The 17,268-nt window shown below is 45.2% G+C and overlaps 1 protein-coding gene across 1 annotated transcript in view; it reads left to right on the top strand.

Annotated features, from left to right (window-relative positions):
- TMEM132B (transmembrane protein 132B) overlaps positions 1-17,268 on the top strand; it is a 218,148-nt gene that overhangs the window by 197,549 nt on the left and 3,331 nt on the right. Inside the window, exons 6-7 of the mRNA XM_006894685.1 lie at positions 13,182-13,387; positions 16,185-16,455. Coding sequence (XP_006894747.1) covers positions 13,182-13,387; positions 16,185-16,455 — 477 coding nt within the window. The remainder of the gene's footprint in view (positions 1-13,181; positions 13,388-16,184; positions 16,456-17,268) is intronic.

Here is a 17,268-nt window from a genome sequence, read left to right as displayed (position 1 = left end):
ATTTTAGTTGGGTCTAAAATGTTGCCTGATTCATCTCTTATTCGGATTATTTGTTAATTTATTAATTCTTTATGCACATCTTCTCAACTCCAGCTGGATTTCATTTACCCTCAAAACAGCACCGTCATTGAAGACGTAACTAAAAATGCTGAACAAAACCCTCAGAGTCCAAGCGTTTCTTTTTATTTTCTGTTCCTCCCTGCAGTGTTAGCCTAACTTTCATAAGGAGATCCTCCTCAAAATGTGTCTGTCTATACTTTTAAAATGGTGGTGGAGAAAAGAGAAATAAAACAAATACTGTCTCAGTTTCTACTTAGAGGATTCAGTGACCCTGAATACATCTTTTTCAAGGTGTGAACCTCCTCTTGCTTCCATTCCCACATCATTCCACCTCCATGAACGTAAACTCAGAACCCTCTGAGCACAACTTCCTCCTGTCTTATTCCTGTGGTTGTTAGGTCCCACTGACGACCAGGGAAGCCCTGTCCTGTCCCATCCACAGTCTCTGCTGTGCTTGACAACCCCTGCCAGTCCATCTCATTGAGGGTCTTCCTCTTCTTCAGGGACCCTCCACCTCACCAAGCATGATGCCCCTCACCGGGAACCTACCCCTTCTGATAACCAGAGATCACCACCCCTGGAAACCACTTATAATCTTTGATTTCTATATATTTGCTTATTTCATGTAAGTGAGGTCATACGGTTTTTGTTCTTTGTAAATTACTTATTTAAATCTAAGGGCCGTGGTGGCGTAGTTTATAGGGAGCTGCACTGCTGACCCAAAGGCCGCAGGGCTCTGCCTGTTCAAATCTACCTGTGGCACCTCCAGAGAAAGATGAGCAGTCTCCTTCCCTGTGACTTACGGCCTCGGAAAACCGCTGGAGGGTCCGTTGTGACTCGACAGTGATGAGTTGGCTTTTTTGTCTGAGCATTTCATTCAGTGTGATGTTTAGAAAAGTCATCAGTGTTGTACCATGCATCAGGACTTCATTTTTTTTTATTGCCGAAATGGTATTCTATTTTTTTTATGGACCCACATATTACATTTATTATAATATATTCTAAATTAGTTATACATGTAGTGTATTTTTCTCTTTTTTTATTAAATTTTATTAATTTTAATGAACATTTACAGAGATTTGGGGGTTTCATTCATTCATTGTTGCACTAGGTATTCTTTTTTTTTTCTTTCTTTATTAATGGTATTTATTGTAGGACTCATTTGCCCCAGAAATAGCATATGAACAATCAGGCTACACTTCTGAAGACTCCTTTTCAATTGATTGTCTGACCACTGAAGATATCATCAAAAAATGATTACGTCATATTGGAGCTCATCATGGCGGTGATGCCATCATGTACAGCAAACCAGAGACTCCTGGCCCAGGCAAGGTGACACAACGTAAAGCATCACACAGCCATGCCATTCTTCCTGATCACAGGAAACAAAGAAACAAAACAACAAAAGTAGCTACAGAAGAGTTGATTCTGACTCCGGCGATTCTGTTTGTGTCAGAACAGACCTGTGCTTGAGAGGGCTTTCAATGGCTGGTTTTTAGACTCATATAAATGTTTAGAACAAATAAAAATTTATTTAAAACACTAGACAAGATGCAGATAAAAATATGCAGCTTTTGTGACAGTTCCTCAAAAAGTTAAACATTAGATTACTCTTAACTGCTGCTGCCAGCTAACTCCATTCCCTCTCTTGCTGACCCCCGTGGCGTTTCTCAGGCTGTATGTCCGAGAGAGGAGACTTCTCATCTTTCTCCTTCACAGCATCTGGTGGCTTTGAACTGCTGACGTTTTGTTTGGAAGAATGTCAGGTAACTCACTATGCCACCAGATTACTACGCGGCCCAGTATTCCCACCTCTGTGTATAAACATGACAGAATGAAAGCAGGAAACTGAAAAGTCTTGCACTCCACATTCATTTTCTGCATTATTCACAATAGTCAAATAGGAGAGGTTACCCAAATTTCCATCATCAGACAAGTGGCTAGATAGAAATGTGGTCTGTTAATTAAAAAACAAACAAACAAACAAAACCAACAAAAAAACAACAACCAACCAAACAAACAAAAAACACACAACAAAAAAAACAAACAAAAATTTTTTTAAAAAATGTGGTCTGTCCACATAATGAGATGTTCTTCAACCATAAATAGAAATGACATTTTGATCCATTTTACAACATGGATAAACCTTGAAACCATGGTGCTGACTGAAACAGATCAGACTAAAGGGACAAGTATTGTATTAGACCACTTTTAAGAAATACACAGAAAGGCAAATGCATACAAAAAAGTAGATTAGTTGTTACCAGGGGCTGGGGAGGGGGGATGGAATAGGGAGCTATTCCTTCTAGGGCAGAGAGTTAAATGTTTGGGGTGATAAACATTGATGAAATACTTACAATGATTGTAAAACAAGAAAAAAAAAACCCACCCAAAACAGACAAAGAATACACCTGGTAGCATGTCTGGCATACCATATGCCTAACGCCTTCCAACCAAAAGAAGACCGCTTCTAGGAGTCAGCAGGCGAGCTCTGCTCTGCTGTCCTTTCCTAAAGGAAGGTTGATCTCAAAAGTAATGGTGGACTTTTCGACTTTTGGCTTGGAGGAGGCCTCGGTGCAACTTTCTTCGGTCATCTCTCATCTGGGTTCATCTGACACCAGCCACCTCCGCCATGCCACCCAAGTTCAACCCCAATGAGATTAAAGTCGTGTACCTGAGGTGTACAGGTGGGGAAGGAGGTGCCACTTCCTCTATGGCCCCCAAGATTGGCCCCCTGGGTCTGTCTCCAAGAAAGGTTGGTGATGACATTGCCAAGGCCACTGGTGACTGGAAGGGACTAAGGATTACAGTGAAACTGACCATTCAGAACAGACAGGCCCACATTGAAGTGGTGCCTTGTGTCTCTGCCCTGATCATCAAAGCCCTAAAGGAACCACCCAGAGACAGAAAGAAGCAGAAAAATATTAAGCACAGTGGAAATATAACTTTTGATCAGTCTTTAGCCAGAGAACTCTCTGGAACTATTAAAGAGATCCTGGGAACTGCCCAATCTGTGCACTGCAATGTGGATGGCTGTCACCCTCGTGACATCATAGAAGACATCAACAGCGGTGCTGTGGAATGCCCAGCTAGCTAAGGAACTACAGATGAAAATATTTCAGTAAAGGATCATTTACTAACAACAGCAGAAAAGTGATGGTGGTTCCAGTTGTTGCAAGTGTATAGTCAGTTTCTGCAAGGGACTCAGTGACAGAGGACACTGAGAGACTCAAGACCTCAAAAGCCTCTTAGTCCCAAGGGGACGAGGGTTGGTGCATGGAACTGTCTGATGTGTAAGATGTGATGATTATCTCAGGCCAGGGAGCGTGAGCTGGACAGAGTGAAGCTAAGTGACCACCGTGTGACACTTTGAGAAAACACTGCTTGAATGATTCATGGTCTGTCTCACTGGGCACAAGACATCAATCATTACTACAGAGAAAGCAGCCTGCCTGGAAACCTTGTTTTCTTAATTATATCGTCACAGTAGACACCTTTTGGGCTATCTTCCCAGCCTGAGATAATTACCTTTCTTCTCATTTTCTTTTTCTGGGAATTGCTTCCCACCCCATCTCCTTAAACACGTGAATGTGCTGGTAAGGCCCTGTGGCTACTGTGTGGTCCTTTCCCCTTGAGATAATGGTTTGATGATTAATCAGTCAGAGTCACCTAGGATTGACATGAGCTGGTCTTTGGTTGTGGTCTCAGTTGTACAGCTCATCATGAGACACTGTATCTGCCATGGGCGTGGAAGGGAGAAATAATCGTTCCATGATGTAGAAAGAGGGAAGGGGAGCAGAGAGGTAAAGCTGAGAGGCAAAAATAGGGGAGCTCTGGTGGCCTAGTGGCAAGAAGCTGCACTGCAATCCCAGAGGTACACGGTTCGAATCCACCAGATGCTCTGCCGGAGAAGGAGGAGCAATATCCTCCTGTACCAGTCAGATCTGGTTTGACGGCACACGTACACAAAATAATAAAAATTTTTAAAAAAAGAAAATGAAGAAAAAAAACAACAACAAGCCTGGGGGCCTTGTGTTCATGATTCCAGTCTGTGGTGAGCTCCTGGGACTTTTCAGTCTGCAGCTTTCCTCAAGCCAAACCCAAACCCCCATTGCCCCCTATTACCACACTGGTCCACAAAGCCAACTCATGGTGACCCCGTGTGTAGGATCTCACTGACCCACGTCTCCAAACCTTGCTTCCATGGCACCCCTAGTGCGTTTGGACTGCCAACCTTTCTGTCAGTCGTGGGTGCTGTCAAGTCAGCTGTGATTCATAGCAACCCTGTGGGCAGCAGGGTGAAACTCACTCTGGTCCTGCCACTTCCTCCCGGTCATGGCTGCGTGAGCCCATTGCTGCGGCCACTGTGTCCTGTGTCAGTCCATCTCATTGAGGGACTTCCTCTGCTGTGCTGACCTTCTGCTTTACCAAGCACGATGTCCTCCTCCAGGAACTGGTCCCCCAGATAACACGTCCGAAGTGCGTGCAGCGAAGTCTTGCCATCCTCTCTTGTAAACATTGTGTATGTCTTCCTTTCAGGACATGTGTGTTCATTTCCCTAGCAGTCTGTAGGCTATTCAGTGAAGTTCTTTTTTTAATGACACGATCATTCAAGGCATCGATTCTTCTTGGGGCTTTTGAGTGAATGTGAGGTAATTGAGAATGTCATGACTTGGATCAGACATGCTTTCATCACACTGTAAAGTGCTTCTTTGCAGCAGATTTGCTCAGCTCATTATGTCGGTTGATTTCTTCTCTGTTGCTTCCATGGGTGTTGATTGAGGATCCAACACAATTCTTGACACGTCAATTATTTTCACCAATCATTGAGAAGTTGCTAGAACGGATAGAGAAAATGAGACAGCCTGCAGATTTCCAGAACCCCATATATTAGGATGGAAAACCCTCCTCTTCTCTGAATTTGTCTTCAGTAAATTTTTTTAGAGTACTTTGTAACTTAAGAGTCGCAGCTCACATCTTCAAAGTAATAGCTAATAGTTAACAAGCCTTCCCATACTCTAGGCACTCTGATGGCATAGTAGGCTAAGTGTTAAATAGCTCTCTGAAAGGGGAGTTTGAACCCAGCAACCACTACACAGGAGAAAGATGGCAGTCCTCCTTCTGTTAAGGTGGACAGACATTCATCCCCAGGAGCCCATTCAGGCTGTCATGGGTCTAATCAACAGCCTGGGAGTTTTGCTGGGTTGGTTTTCTGGTTTTTGGTGTTATGGGTCAATACTATGCTTTTATATTTTGTGTAGAATGAGTTTATTATCTCCATTTTACAGATGAAGAGACTGAGGCCAAGAGTTTTAAGAGTTTGATTAGTGATGGTTTCAGGTTTCAGACCCTAGAAACATGCCTGAAGAAAATGAGAAAGGAATTCCCCACCTCCCTAGTATTTGAAAAGTATAGCAAAGAAATCAGACACATTCACTTTAATTATAGGCACACAGATCTGTGTGTGGTACCTTACAAAAGCTGGCATTAGAAATAAGCATGTGGGTAAAAAAGATTGTACCATTTTGGTGGAAACAAAAAAAAATGCGTGGAACTGTGAAACTGAACATTAATGGAATGAGATGAAAAAGAAATCTGTATGTTTTCTTGAAATGCAGTTAAAGGAAAGAAGGTGGGTGGGATGGGCAGGGCTGGGATCCCAGGGAGGTCTGCCTGCTGCAGAATCTGCAATCTAGAGGAAATGGGGCAATTCCAATAATACTGTGATTATCAGGACTCAGGGGACGGAAAACACACTTCTCAAGGAGTTAAAATAGAAGGAAAGCGCAAACATGAAGACTCTTGTTGTAGATGACAGGAGTTTATTTCTGCCCCCCTCTCAACTTTTTGTAGCTCTTGAAACAGGGAAAGATGATGATGGGGGCTGGGGGGCAGAGAGGCTAGTGTCGCAGTCACTGGGCACGTCTGGCTCTAGGACCCTCACCTGTGCAGTCAGGTCTCTCACTATACCCAGCTCCCCACCAGAAGTGGGCTTCTCTGTGGTTATCAGCCTCCTCCTCTCACTGCTTCCCTCAGCTTGACCCAAAGGCATTAGCAGGCCCCCCACCTCCCCTCCTCACTGAGACCATCCCTGCAGGTTCCTCTGGAGAAGAGGGCAGAAATCCCCAGCAAACTTCTCATTATATCCACCTGCAGCAGATCACCTGATCATCCCTAAACCAATCACTGTGGTGAGGAGAAGGGGACTTGCTGATTGGCTAATCAAAGCCCACGTGAAGCAGTTTTTCACAAGGCCAGGATGGGCATTGAGTGATGGAGGCAGACTGTTGGTGGGGCACTGGGAGCCTCATGGACTGCAGTGTGATCACGGTCCTGGTGAATTCTCCTTGTGTCTTCTGGATCAGAGGCTGTGAATGGTCCAGTGAGGTTGCATTGCCGCTCTGTCTGTGGGAAGTTTGATAAATACAGAGAAATATTGTCAAACACACACTTGTGTGTGTGCCTTACTACATGTTGTTGGGCGCCTTGGAGTCAGTTACAACTCCCAGACACCTCGTGCACGATGGGACAGGGAACTCCCAGACACCTCGTGCATGGTGGGACAGGGAACTCCCAGAGAACTCCCAGACACCTCTTGCACAGTGGCACAGAGCGCTTGCTGGCCCTGCACCACCCTCATCACAGTCATGGCTGTGTTTGAGCACATTACTGCAGTCACTGGGCCAACCCATTTCATGGAAAGCCCTCCTCTTTCTGCAAAACAATGATGTCTTTCCTCAGTGTCTGGTCCCTCTGGAGAACATGCCCAAAGTAAGTAGATGAAATCTTGCTGTCCTCAAACGCTCTGGAGGTACTATTCCCAAGACAGCTTTGTTTGTTGTTTTGTTGTTCTGCAAGCCATGGATATTCAATATTCTTTGTTTACACCACAATTCAGAGATGCCAATTACTCTTTGGTCCTCTTTATTCATTGCATTTGTATGCATGTGAGGTCACTGAAAAGATCATTGTGTGAGTCAGACACAACCTAGTGTGTCTCCAAGGGACATTGTACTATTTTAAAGAGATCTTCTGCATCAGGTCTGTCCAATGTAACATGTCCAGATTTTTCAACTCTCCTTTTTGGGTGTTGATTGTGAAGGCAAGGGAAATGAAATCCTTAACAACTCCAATTCTTTTTCCATTTATCATTTTGCAACTTATTGCTCCAGTTGTTTTACAATGTAATTATAGTTAAACTAGCACATGAAACATACATTTTCATTAATGAGTGATTTTAACATGAGATGGTGAAAAAGAGTGTGTTAAATTAATGTCAATTCTTTAAAATAAAAGAGCTGACCTGTGAACGTGGCAGAAGTTTTAGAAGTACAACTGACTGGACTTTGGGAGCCATTGAAATATTTTATAGGAAAGAAAGGCTTCTGAAAATGTCAAGTGGTACCAGCATTGGATGTTTCTCTTTTACTTATTATTATTATTAATTTCTATGAACATCTACAGAGATTTTGGAATTCCATTCATTCATTGTTGCCCTTTTCTCCCCACCCACTCGCCCCCACTCCCACCCCCAGTTCGCTCCTCTCCTTGACAAGCAAAAGAAAAACTCCTTCATTGGTACACAATCCTCTCTCCCACCCCAAGTATACTCACTCTGCAAACCTCATTCCGTATTCTATGAACATCTACAGAGATTTTGGAATTCCATTCATTCATTGTTGCCCTTTTCTCCCCACCCACTCCCCCCCACCCCCACCCCCAGTTCGCTCCTCTCCTTGACAAGCAAAAGAAAAACTCCTTCATTGGTACACAATCCTCCCCCTCCCGCACATCCCCACTCCCACCCCAAGTATACTCCACTCTGCAATCCTCATTCCAGACTCTTATGATAATCATAATGCCCTAAAATATATTGTGAAGCAGTAGTAGTAAGAAGCTGCATTGCCATCCCAGAGGCATGCTGTTGAGATCTACCAGCTGTTCCATGGGAGAAAGATGAGCGTTCTCCTCCCGTGCGATTTACTGCCTCTGAAAACCCACTAGAGGGTCAGTGATGGGCCGGTTCTGATTGATGGCATCCAACAACAACAACAATTCTGAGATCAGCTAGCGGAGAGCTCGGTGTTGGACATGACGCAGTCTTCCCAGGTTGATGTTAAGGATTTGAGATGTTGAGGTTAAAGGACTAGGCCGAGGTAGTCTTTGCCAAGGTGTGGAGAGGCCAGGTGAATGGGACACATTTTCTTGACTGTCTTTAATGCTCAGGTCCCGTCCTGCGTCCTGCTGGATAAAAGGAGCAGCAGCTCGAAGGGGACCCTGCGGCCCTGCACACAGCAGTCCAGGTGGAGGGCAGCGTCTCACTCCTCAGCTGCTTCCTTCACCTTTCCTTTTCCTCCTTGCTCTTCTCCTCTTTCTTCCTCTTCTTTCTTGCCTTTTTCTTCCTCTTCCTTCCCTTCTTCTCCTCTTCTTCCGCCTCCTTTTCCTCTTCTTCCTTCTCCTTCTCTTCCTCTTCTCTCCTCTTCCTCCTCCTCCTCTTTGTTTTTCCTCCCCTTTTTTATTGTTTTCCATTTAACATTTATACCCATTTCATGATATTGGTTGTACCCCACTTAATGTAACCACATTCTTTCCACTTCTTCCTGGCTTATTGAGGAAGTTCTGTCTGTTTTGCAAATAATTCTGGGCTTTTGAAGATGACCACTCCACTCACCTGCTGTGGCATTTCCCTGGTATGGCCATCCCTTGTGGCATGCCAGGGGTTTACTAGATAGGGGTATGCATACACTGCCAAGGATGCATCACAGTTTCCCATGGTGATGCGCTGCAAGCCAGGGTGAGGTGGTGACTGACTGCATGGTGAGAGGTCAAGGGGAGGTGTCCATGGAGGGAAACATTGCAGGAGGAGAGCTGTGTATCACATTGTGCTCTCACGAGTGGTGCTGATGTGGGATGAGGAGGAGATGCTGTCTTCCTGTCACTTCTGTTTCATTAGTTACAATACAGGCATCTTAATGGCATCTTCACAAGAGATTCATAAATCACAGGTGAGCAGTGTCAATACAGTCTTTGAGCTTGATGTACCAGAGGACCCAGATGGACAGGCGAATGGGGGTGTAAGGGTTGGAGAAGGGTAAGGAATGGGCATCTCCCTGGATAGTAGGAGCAGGGACTGTTTTATTCCTGCTCTTAGGGGGGACGTGGGCAATGCGTGAGGCTAGAGAAGGCAATGGAGTTTGAAGAACTTCCAACCTCTGCTCAGGAATCAGGACTGAATTGATTGGCTAGGATGACAAGAATAATATGTATGTGCCACCACTCCAAGCAGGTACTCATGGTGGACATCACCAATCGGTCCCCAAGCCCCTTCCTACTAAAGACCCAGGAGCCTTCTCAAGTCTCTTCCAGTTCCCATGTCCCCTAACAGCTTTGCCTGAGCAGACACAGATTTGATTGGTACAGACAAGTTAGATGAACCTTCTTCCTATTTTGGGTCAAGTCTATGAGGAGTCAGCAAGTGTTTTTAACAAGGATTGGAAGTAACAAAGCAAAGATAAGTAGCCCAAAATTTATTATATTGGAAGAAAAAAACCCAAAATACTTACATTCTACTGACCTCTACTGACTGTGTGAGGCTGACCCTAGGTAGAGTCCTGAATGACAGGTCGGAGTGAAATGATGGCCCTTCGGGAAAATAGAGCCCACGACCGGCTCTGACCAGCATGGTGCTGCCCAGCTGTGCCGTGAGGAGTTAGCATGGAAAAGCTGGCATGTTCACCAAACATCTGGACTCAGCCGAGCAGTTCAAGGTGCGTACCCTCGAGGATGACACAGTGCCATGTCCCCTGCCACTCACAGCAGGCCTGCCTTCCCGACCTATGCCCCTGGGCCCTGCTCCACACAGGGATTTGCCTGTTGTCTGCAGAAACACTTTCAGAAGCTCTGCCTCAGGCCAAGGGAACAGGGAGATTATGAGCAATGTGTGTAAACAAAATTCTATTCTAAACATGCTAGACCGCTCAGCTAGATTGATTACATGCTTTCAGTAGGACCTCTTAGAATGCCCCATGGGGTTTCCAAGGCTGTTTGTCTTTGTGGAAGGAGTCCTGGTGGTGCAGGGGTTCACACACTCATCTACTAGCTATATAAAAGGTTGACTGTTCAAATCCACAGGAGAAGGGTGGGCTTTAGGATTTACAGCCTCAGACTCCCAATGGATTGATTGCCACAGATCAGAATGATCTCCACATCAGTGGGTCGGTTTTGTGTCCATTCATTTGTTTAGTGTTTCTGGACCGCCTTATCTTTCTCTCCTGGGACCACTGGTTGGTTTGAACACCTGACCTTCCAGTTAGCAGTTGAGTGCTTAATAACCGTGTCATCAGACAGCTCTTTCTCACTCTTTCCTCTGAGAATCTACTTATCCTGCCAGTATGCTTTCTTTTCATGTTGCTGATTTGTACCCTGAACTTCTAAGCCAGTGGCTCCGGCGTCCGCCCGTGCCAGTGGTACCTCGTTGCCAGGCTTCTCTCCAGCAGGTCCCGGGCTCACGGTCAGAGCCGGTGCTGGGGCCGGACGGCACCATATGCTGGGCTTTCACCAGATAAACAGCCCTAATCCCTCCAGAGGCTTCACTTAAGGAGTGCCAAGTGCTGGGCTCTTCCTCTAAACTCATGAGCATGGTGGTGCTTTTTAATCTCCAAGTCAAGGGATGAAATGCTCAAATGAAAGCGTCCGCAGATAAATAAGTGTGTGCTAACCTGTGCACCGCGTCTAATCTCGGGCCCGGTTGCTGGTGTGCTCTTGATAAGATGCAAACACTTCTCTACAAAAGCACCCCTCACCCAGTCCTGTGATGGGCTTCAGGAGAGAGGGGTGCAGAGAGCACCGCAGAGGACACCGCAGGGAGACCCTCCCACACTCCTCCCAGGCTCTGGAGACTCTTTCAGTAAACTCACAAACACTGAGAACCATGGGCAGCTCTGCTCGGAAGCACACGGGTTCACCAGGAGGTGGAACTCAGTTCAGCGGCAACATGTTTGGTTTGGTATTGGGAAACCCACAGGCTACAAAGTCATGGACGCTCACCACGCTCAGGGCCCAGGGAATGAAAGGGTGGCTTCTGCCTCTCAGCTCTGCCTCCCCTCTCCCCTCCCCTCTTTGTGCACATTGGGATGCTTGCTTCTCCCTTCATGCCTATGGCAGATACAGTATTAGATGATGAGGCTTACCACTGAAACCACAACCAACACAGTGTAAGAAGGTGAGAGACCTCCACAGTCTGTCTGTTGATGCTCCTTTGAGCTCTTTCTCCTAGGATACTCATTATGGTTTTTTAAAGTGTTCTCCTCACCAGCCATTGACACACCATCATCCTCGCCATTCATCGACGTTGTTGGTAACCTGTCCAGTTGACTGTGACCCATAGTGGCCCTATGAACGGCAGATGGAAGCCTTGTCCTCCCCTGTGCTATCTTCCTGCTGTCCACCTTACTTCAGGTTATGATTGCATTTACTGTGCCAGTCCGTCTCCTTGATGATCTTCATAGCTTTCACTGCTCCTCTGATTTTCCCATCAAAAGACTTTGATGGCTTTTCCCAAAGACTGTTGCCTCCAGACAACATGTCCAAAATATGTAAGATGATGTTTCACCACGCTTGCTTCCAAGGAGCTCCCTGGGTACATTTCTTCCAAGCCAGATTTGTTGGTTCTTTTGACAGTCCATGTATATTTAATACTCTTCGTCAACGCCACTACTTGAATTGACTTAGGGAAGTCTTAGGGCCCCCTCCGCCCCGCCCCCCGCCCCCAGAGGAACTGCATGCAGGACACTCCTTAGAGGCACCTGCTTTTATTTTTTTTCTTTTCTTTTTTTTTTAAATTAACTTTAATGAACGTTTACAGAGATTTAGGGTTTCCAATCATTCATTGTTGCACTTTTCTCCCTGCCCACCCTCTCCTCCCAATTCATTCTTTTCTTTGAAAAGTAAAAGAAAAACTCTTTCATTCCTATGGAATAACTTCCCTCAAGCCCACTCCATTGTGCAGCCTTCGTTCTGGACTCCTGTCATGACAATAATACCTAATCACGTATCATTTTTAAACAGTTCTCTTCCTTATCAGTTCCAATGCAGTATACATCATTCCTCCTCTCCTTCTCTGTCTTCCCTCAACCCTGATGTCAGTCCCATTTTACCAAGTGGCCCTATGCAGTATTTGTCCCTTTGTGACTGAGATATTATGGCCCTTTTCTGACCATTGAGATGTGAAGACTCCTCTGGAAGATGCTTAGAAAAGTCTCTTTGCTTTAAGAAGAGAGAGGAAACGATGTCTCTCATCTTACACTGGAAGTTGTCACACTGGATCTGACCCTTTGTATCTTCTGTACATGAAGTGATCTGGATCTCTCCTTCTCCTCGCCGAGCAGACACGCATAAGATGTGTCCCTCCCAATCCAGGAAAGAAAATCATCGGCTCTGGGTTTGTTTATGGGAAGGTGGAGAGAGAGACAGGGGCTCCCGTTGTCAGATATTCTCCACCTGACGATGTGTGCAGCCCACGTGCTGAGTCAGAAGACTCTAATGAAATGCCACGTCCTCACTTCCAGTCTGCAGATCTGTCGTTTAATGGGGCAAAAAGAATTATATCCACGTTTCCATTGCATTTCATGAGCTTTATACCCACCAAGGTTTTAATCTACTACATTGCTCTCTTGATTTCTCAAAAAGGATCCTCTTTATAGTTTGACTAAAACAATTGTTTAGTAACATATGGCCACCTTCCATGCATCTTCAAATATGGTGCCAGAGTGAAATATGATGCTCCCGGGGTGAGATTAGTGAAGGGATGAGTACATAAAAAAGGTAAGGGGAAGGGGGGGGAAGACACACAAAAAGGCAGCAGAGGTTATGTAACCTCATTAAATTATGTTTATGGTTTTACTTGTCAGTGTTTGTGATACAGAACGGCCTTCCTAGAGTCCATTTATCAGTATTTGTCGCTAATTAGTGCCTATGAATTGCCTTCTGTGTGAGTCATGTTGTTCGGCTTGTCTCCCGTCTCATCAATCAGGGCCGTTGCGGTTCATGAACTCTCGTCACTGTGGGTTTCTTGCTTGTGTTTATCTTGCTGATGCAGCTCCAACTCCCATCTCTCCCCGAAGGTCTCCAACCACTGTGATTCCATTTTTGTGAATGGGAAGGAGATGAAGAGCAGAGTGGACACAGTTGTGAACTTCACCCACCAGCACTTCACCTCCCAATTAGAAGTCACCGTGTGGGTGCCCAGGCTCCCCCTTCAGATTGAGATCTCGGACACGGAACTGAGCCAGATCAAGGGCTGGAGGATCCCAGTGGCCCCCAGCAGAAGGTGAGGAGCTAAGGTGACAGTGACCTCCGAAGGGAAGACTGTGGACTGGATGCGATATGGTCTCGGACGTTTGCGTACTGGGGATAAACCTGGTTCTCAGAATCTCAGGGAGTGGCAGGGTGCCGTACACAGAGGGGTCACATCGGTTTGTACTTGGAGTTCAGGTAAGTCAGATTCTACTCCTTATCAGTACGTTGACGTGAGAATATTATAATGGGAATACTGATAATGTGTGCTTGGTCTGGTAGTTTGATGCTTAAATATTAAAGAAAAGCCTCTTCTATATATTGTTATTATTAGGTGTCTATTGTTAGTGCACTATAACTCATAGCAACCCTGTGAACAACGAATCTGAACCTTGCCTTATCCTGCTCTCGTCTCATTCTCTGTGTCATTGTGGTTGTTTCTGAGCGATCATGTTGTAGGTTTTCCTCTCCTCCTCTGACCCTCCGCCTTTTCCAGCACATCTTCCTTCAAGCACTGATTCCTCCTGAGACTATGCCCAGAGTAAGCGAGTTGAAGTTCCACCATCCTTGCCTCTCCGGAGAACTTCCTTCAGGATAGATTTGTTGTTTTGTTTTCAGCAGTCCATGTTGTTGTTATATACCGTCAAGTTGTAACCAACTCACAGCTGACCCTCCAGTGGGTTTTCAGAGGCAGTTAATCACATGGGAAGAGATTCCCCATCTTCCTCCCATGGAGCAACTGGTGGATTCGAACTGCATGCCTTAGGGCTGGTAGTGCAACTCCTTGCCACTAAGCTACCAGGGTGCCAAAACCACAACTCAAAGACATTGATGCTTCTTCAGTCTTCTTTATTGATTATCCAACTTTCAAAGGAGGTAATTGAAACGGCTATAATTGGCAAGTTCTGGTGGCCTAGTGGTAAGAAGCTGCACTGCAATCTCAGAGGTGCACGGTTCAAATCCACCAGATGCTCTGCTGGAGAAGGAGAAACAATCTCCTCTTGTACCAGTCAGATCTGATTGGGTGGTACACACACACACACACACGAAATAAAATTAAAAAAAGAAAAGGCTATAACTTGGATCAATGATTTCATTTTACTCAGGTCCAGAATCAACACCCATGGTAGCGGCTGTCAAGAAATAAAAAGAAAAAAAAAAAGACATACTGCATTGGAGAAATTTGCTCATATATGTAAGGTCTGGAATTTGGAATGCAAATATATTATATTCCCTGTTTTCCTGTTTACTCATTCACAGTTCCCCTGCTGTCAGTGAATGTCAGTCAGCCTCTACAAATAGCGTGAAATGCTTATTAAGAGTGTAGACTCTGGAATAAGGCTGCCCAGTCTTTAACCCACGTTTTGCTACAAATGTCTAATGTGACCTTGGACAAGCTACTTAACTTCTCTATTCCTCAGTTTCTTTAGCTACAAAATTGGAGGGGATAATCTTACTCAGTGGAATTGTCTCAAAAGTTTAATGAATATTATAGGAATCAGAATTCTCAGAACAGCTCTTCAGGATTGTAACCTCTGGTTCTTCAGTCCAACACCAATATAACGCTGCTGTGGAAGTATTTTTCAGATATAATTAAAATCCTGCATCAGTCAATTTTAAGAACTGGAGATTATCCAAGTGCCTTTAACCCATATATTGAGCCTTTTAAAAGCTGACATTTTTCTCCAACAAGTAGAAAGAGTGCAGGATTGAAAAAAAAATTTTTTTTGAGATAAAAAAAAAATAGATAAAAACTCCCCAAATTCGGTGAAAGACACAGATCTATAGATTTGATTATTTGATGGTGGTGTGTCCTGTCAAGTTGGAACCGACCCATAGCTGACCCTCCAGCAGGTTTTCAGAGCAGTTAATCATATGGGAGGAGATTGCCCATCTTTCATGGAGCAGCTGGTGGATTAGAACCATATACCTTTGGATTGCCAGTGCAACTCCTTAACACAAGGCCACCAGTTGAGGAAATAATAATTAAAAAAATGCATTAAAAATATGTTGAGAGACATCATACTTAAACTTATGAACATTAAGGGGAAAAGAAAAAAATACCCAACAAACTTAAAGACATCCAAAGAAATGGTGAGTGATTTATTTACTAAGAGCAATTAGTTGAATGGTAGATTTCCTACCTGACACTATGAAGACTGGAAGAACATGGCACCACATTTTCAAAGTGCTGAAAGAAACTGTTGGAGAAGATTTTTAGATTCTAATTATTAATAGCTCCCCGATTAAAACTAGCTTGGAAGCAGGAGTGGCATCCGCTTCTGAAATAGCTTGCCTCCGGAAACCCTATGAACTTGGAGAAAGGATGGAAGTTGTACAAGTGCTCAAGTCTCTCATTCATAGGGTCTCTATGTTTCGCCTATGACTCGATGGCATTTAACAACAACAACAACAACAGTTATTAATACAGCAAATAACACAACTTCAAAACACATGACAGAGTGAAAGCAGAAATGAGTACATGTTGGGTGTATGGAAACAGGATTCCAAGCTGCTCTTCTGACCCCAGATTTTATTTTCTTCTCAGAGTTCTGTATCAGCTTCATGTGGTGAAAATCCTTAACACCTTGCCAGCCCACAGAGTGTGTCTCCCACTGCAGGAAGTCATGTGGAGGCGGGGTGTGCCTTGCCTTAGGTACCCACGTCTGTAGCAGCACAGCACTCGCAGTGCCTGCTAACTACCGACAGGTTCCTGATGTCAGAAGGGACACAGCGTTGAATCGGTAGACAAGCAGACCTTGGAGGAGAAAATCCACGATGACTTGGTTATCAGCCACGACGCTTATTCTGCTCTGGTTTCTTGTTTCCAGACCCACCCGGGAGAGTGACGATGAGGAAGATGAGGAGAAGAAAGGCCGGGGGTGTTCTCTCCAGTACCAGCACGCCACGGTCCGCGTTCTGACCCAGTTTGTGGCAGAGTCCCCAGAGATGGGTCAGTTGACCTACATGCTGGGCCCTGACTGGCAGTTTGACATCACAGACCTTGTGACCGATGTCATGAAGGTGGAGGAACCGAAAATCGCCAGGTTACAGGATGGTAGGACCCTGGTTGGTCGGGAGCCGGGCATAACAACCGTGCAGGTAAGGTCAGCCCGCTCCGTGGCTCTCCTCCTCCTCCCAAGTCTGTCTGTGTGAGCATCAGGTGCTGCTGCTGGGTAGAACTCGCGCGCGTGTGTGTGTGTGTGTCTGTGTGTGTGTGTGTATGTGCACACGCACACGCCTGCACACACATCCTTGTGTAGAACAGACATGCATGTGTGCGGACTGGTTGGACTCGTGTGTGGGATTTGGGGAACACTTCCATTTCCAGCTTGTTCAGAATTCTGGCAGAACCCAGTTTCCGATATTGCAAGACTGAGGTCTCTGTTTACTTACTAACATTAGCTGGGGTCCACTCTGCTCAAAGAGGTCACCCACATTCCTTTCCCTGTGGCTCCCCTCCATCTTCAAACTTAAACTCAATTATCAAGTCTCTTCTGCTATGAGTCAGACAAGGTACTCTGCTTTGCAGTGTCCATGATTACAAGGATTACAATGGACCTTGCTGGAAAATTCATGCTAATCATTCTCTATGTTCAGGGCAACTGGGCCCCATGTAACATAACCATGGGAACGATTTCTCATCGTCTTTACAATGCTCTGGGTACATCTTTATTTTTTTTAAAAAAAGTTATTTTGTGTGTGTGTACCGTCAAATCAGATCTGACTGGTACAGGAAGAGATTGTCCCTCCTTCCGCAGAGGATCTGGTGGATTCCACTCTGAGATTGCAGTGTAGCTTCTTGCCACTAGGCCACCAAAGCTCCCTGTGAGTACAGCTTTGAAGAGCCCCAGCAGCACAGTGATAATCAAGTACTTAACTACTGAGAAGTTGGTGGTTCAAACCCAACAGTTT

Source organism: Elephantulus edwardii, unplaced genomic scaffold (genome assembly GCF_000299155.1).
Source record: "Elephantulus edwardii isolate Elephantulus edwardi_28Jun2011 unplaced genomic scaffold, EleEdw1.0 scaffold00148, whole genome shotgun sequence".
Lineage (NCBI taxonomy): Eukaryota > Metazoa > Chordata > Mammalia > Macroscelidea > Macroscelididae > Elephantulus > Elephantulus edwardii.
The sequence above is the reverse complement of the archived record's forward strand: the minus strand, read 5'-3'. Positions and strand labels throughout refer to the sequence as shown.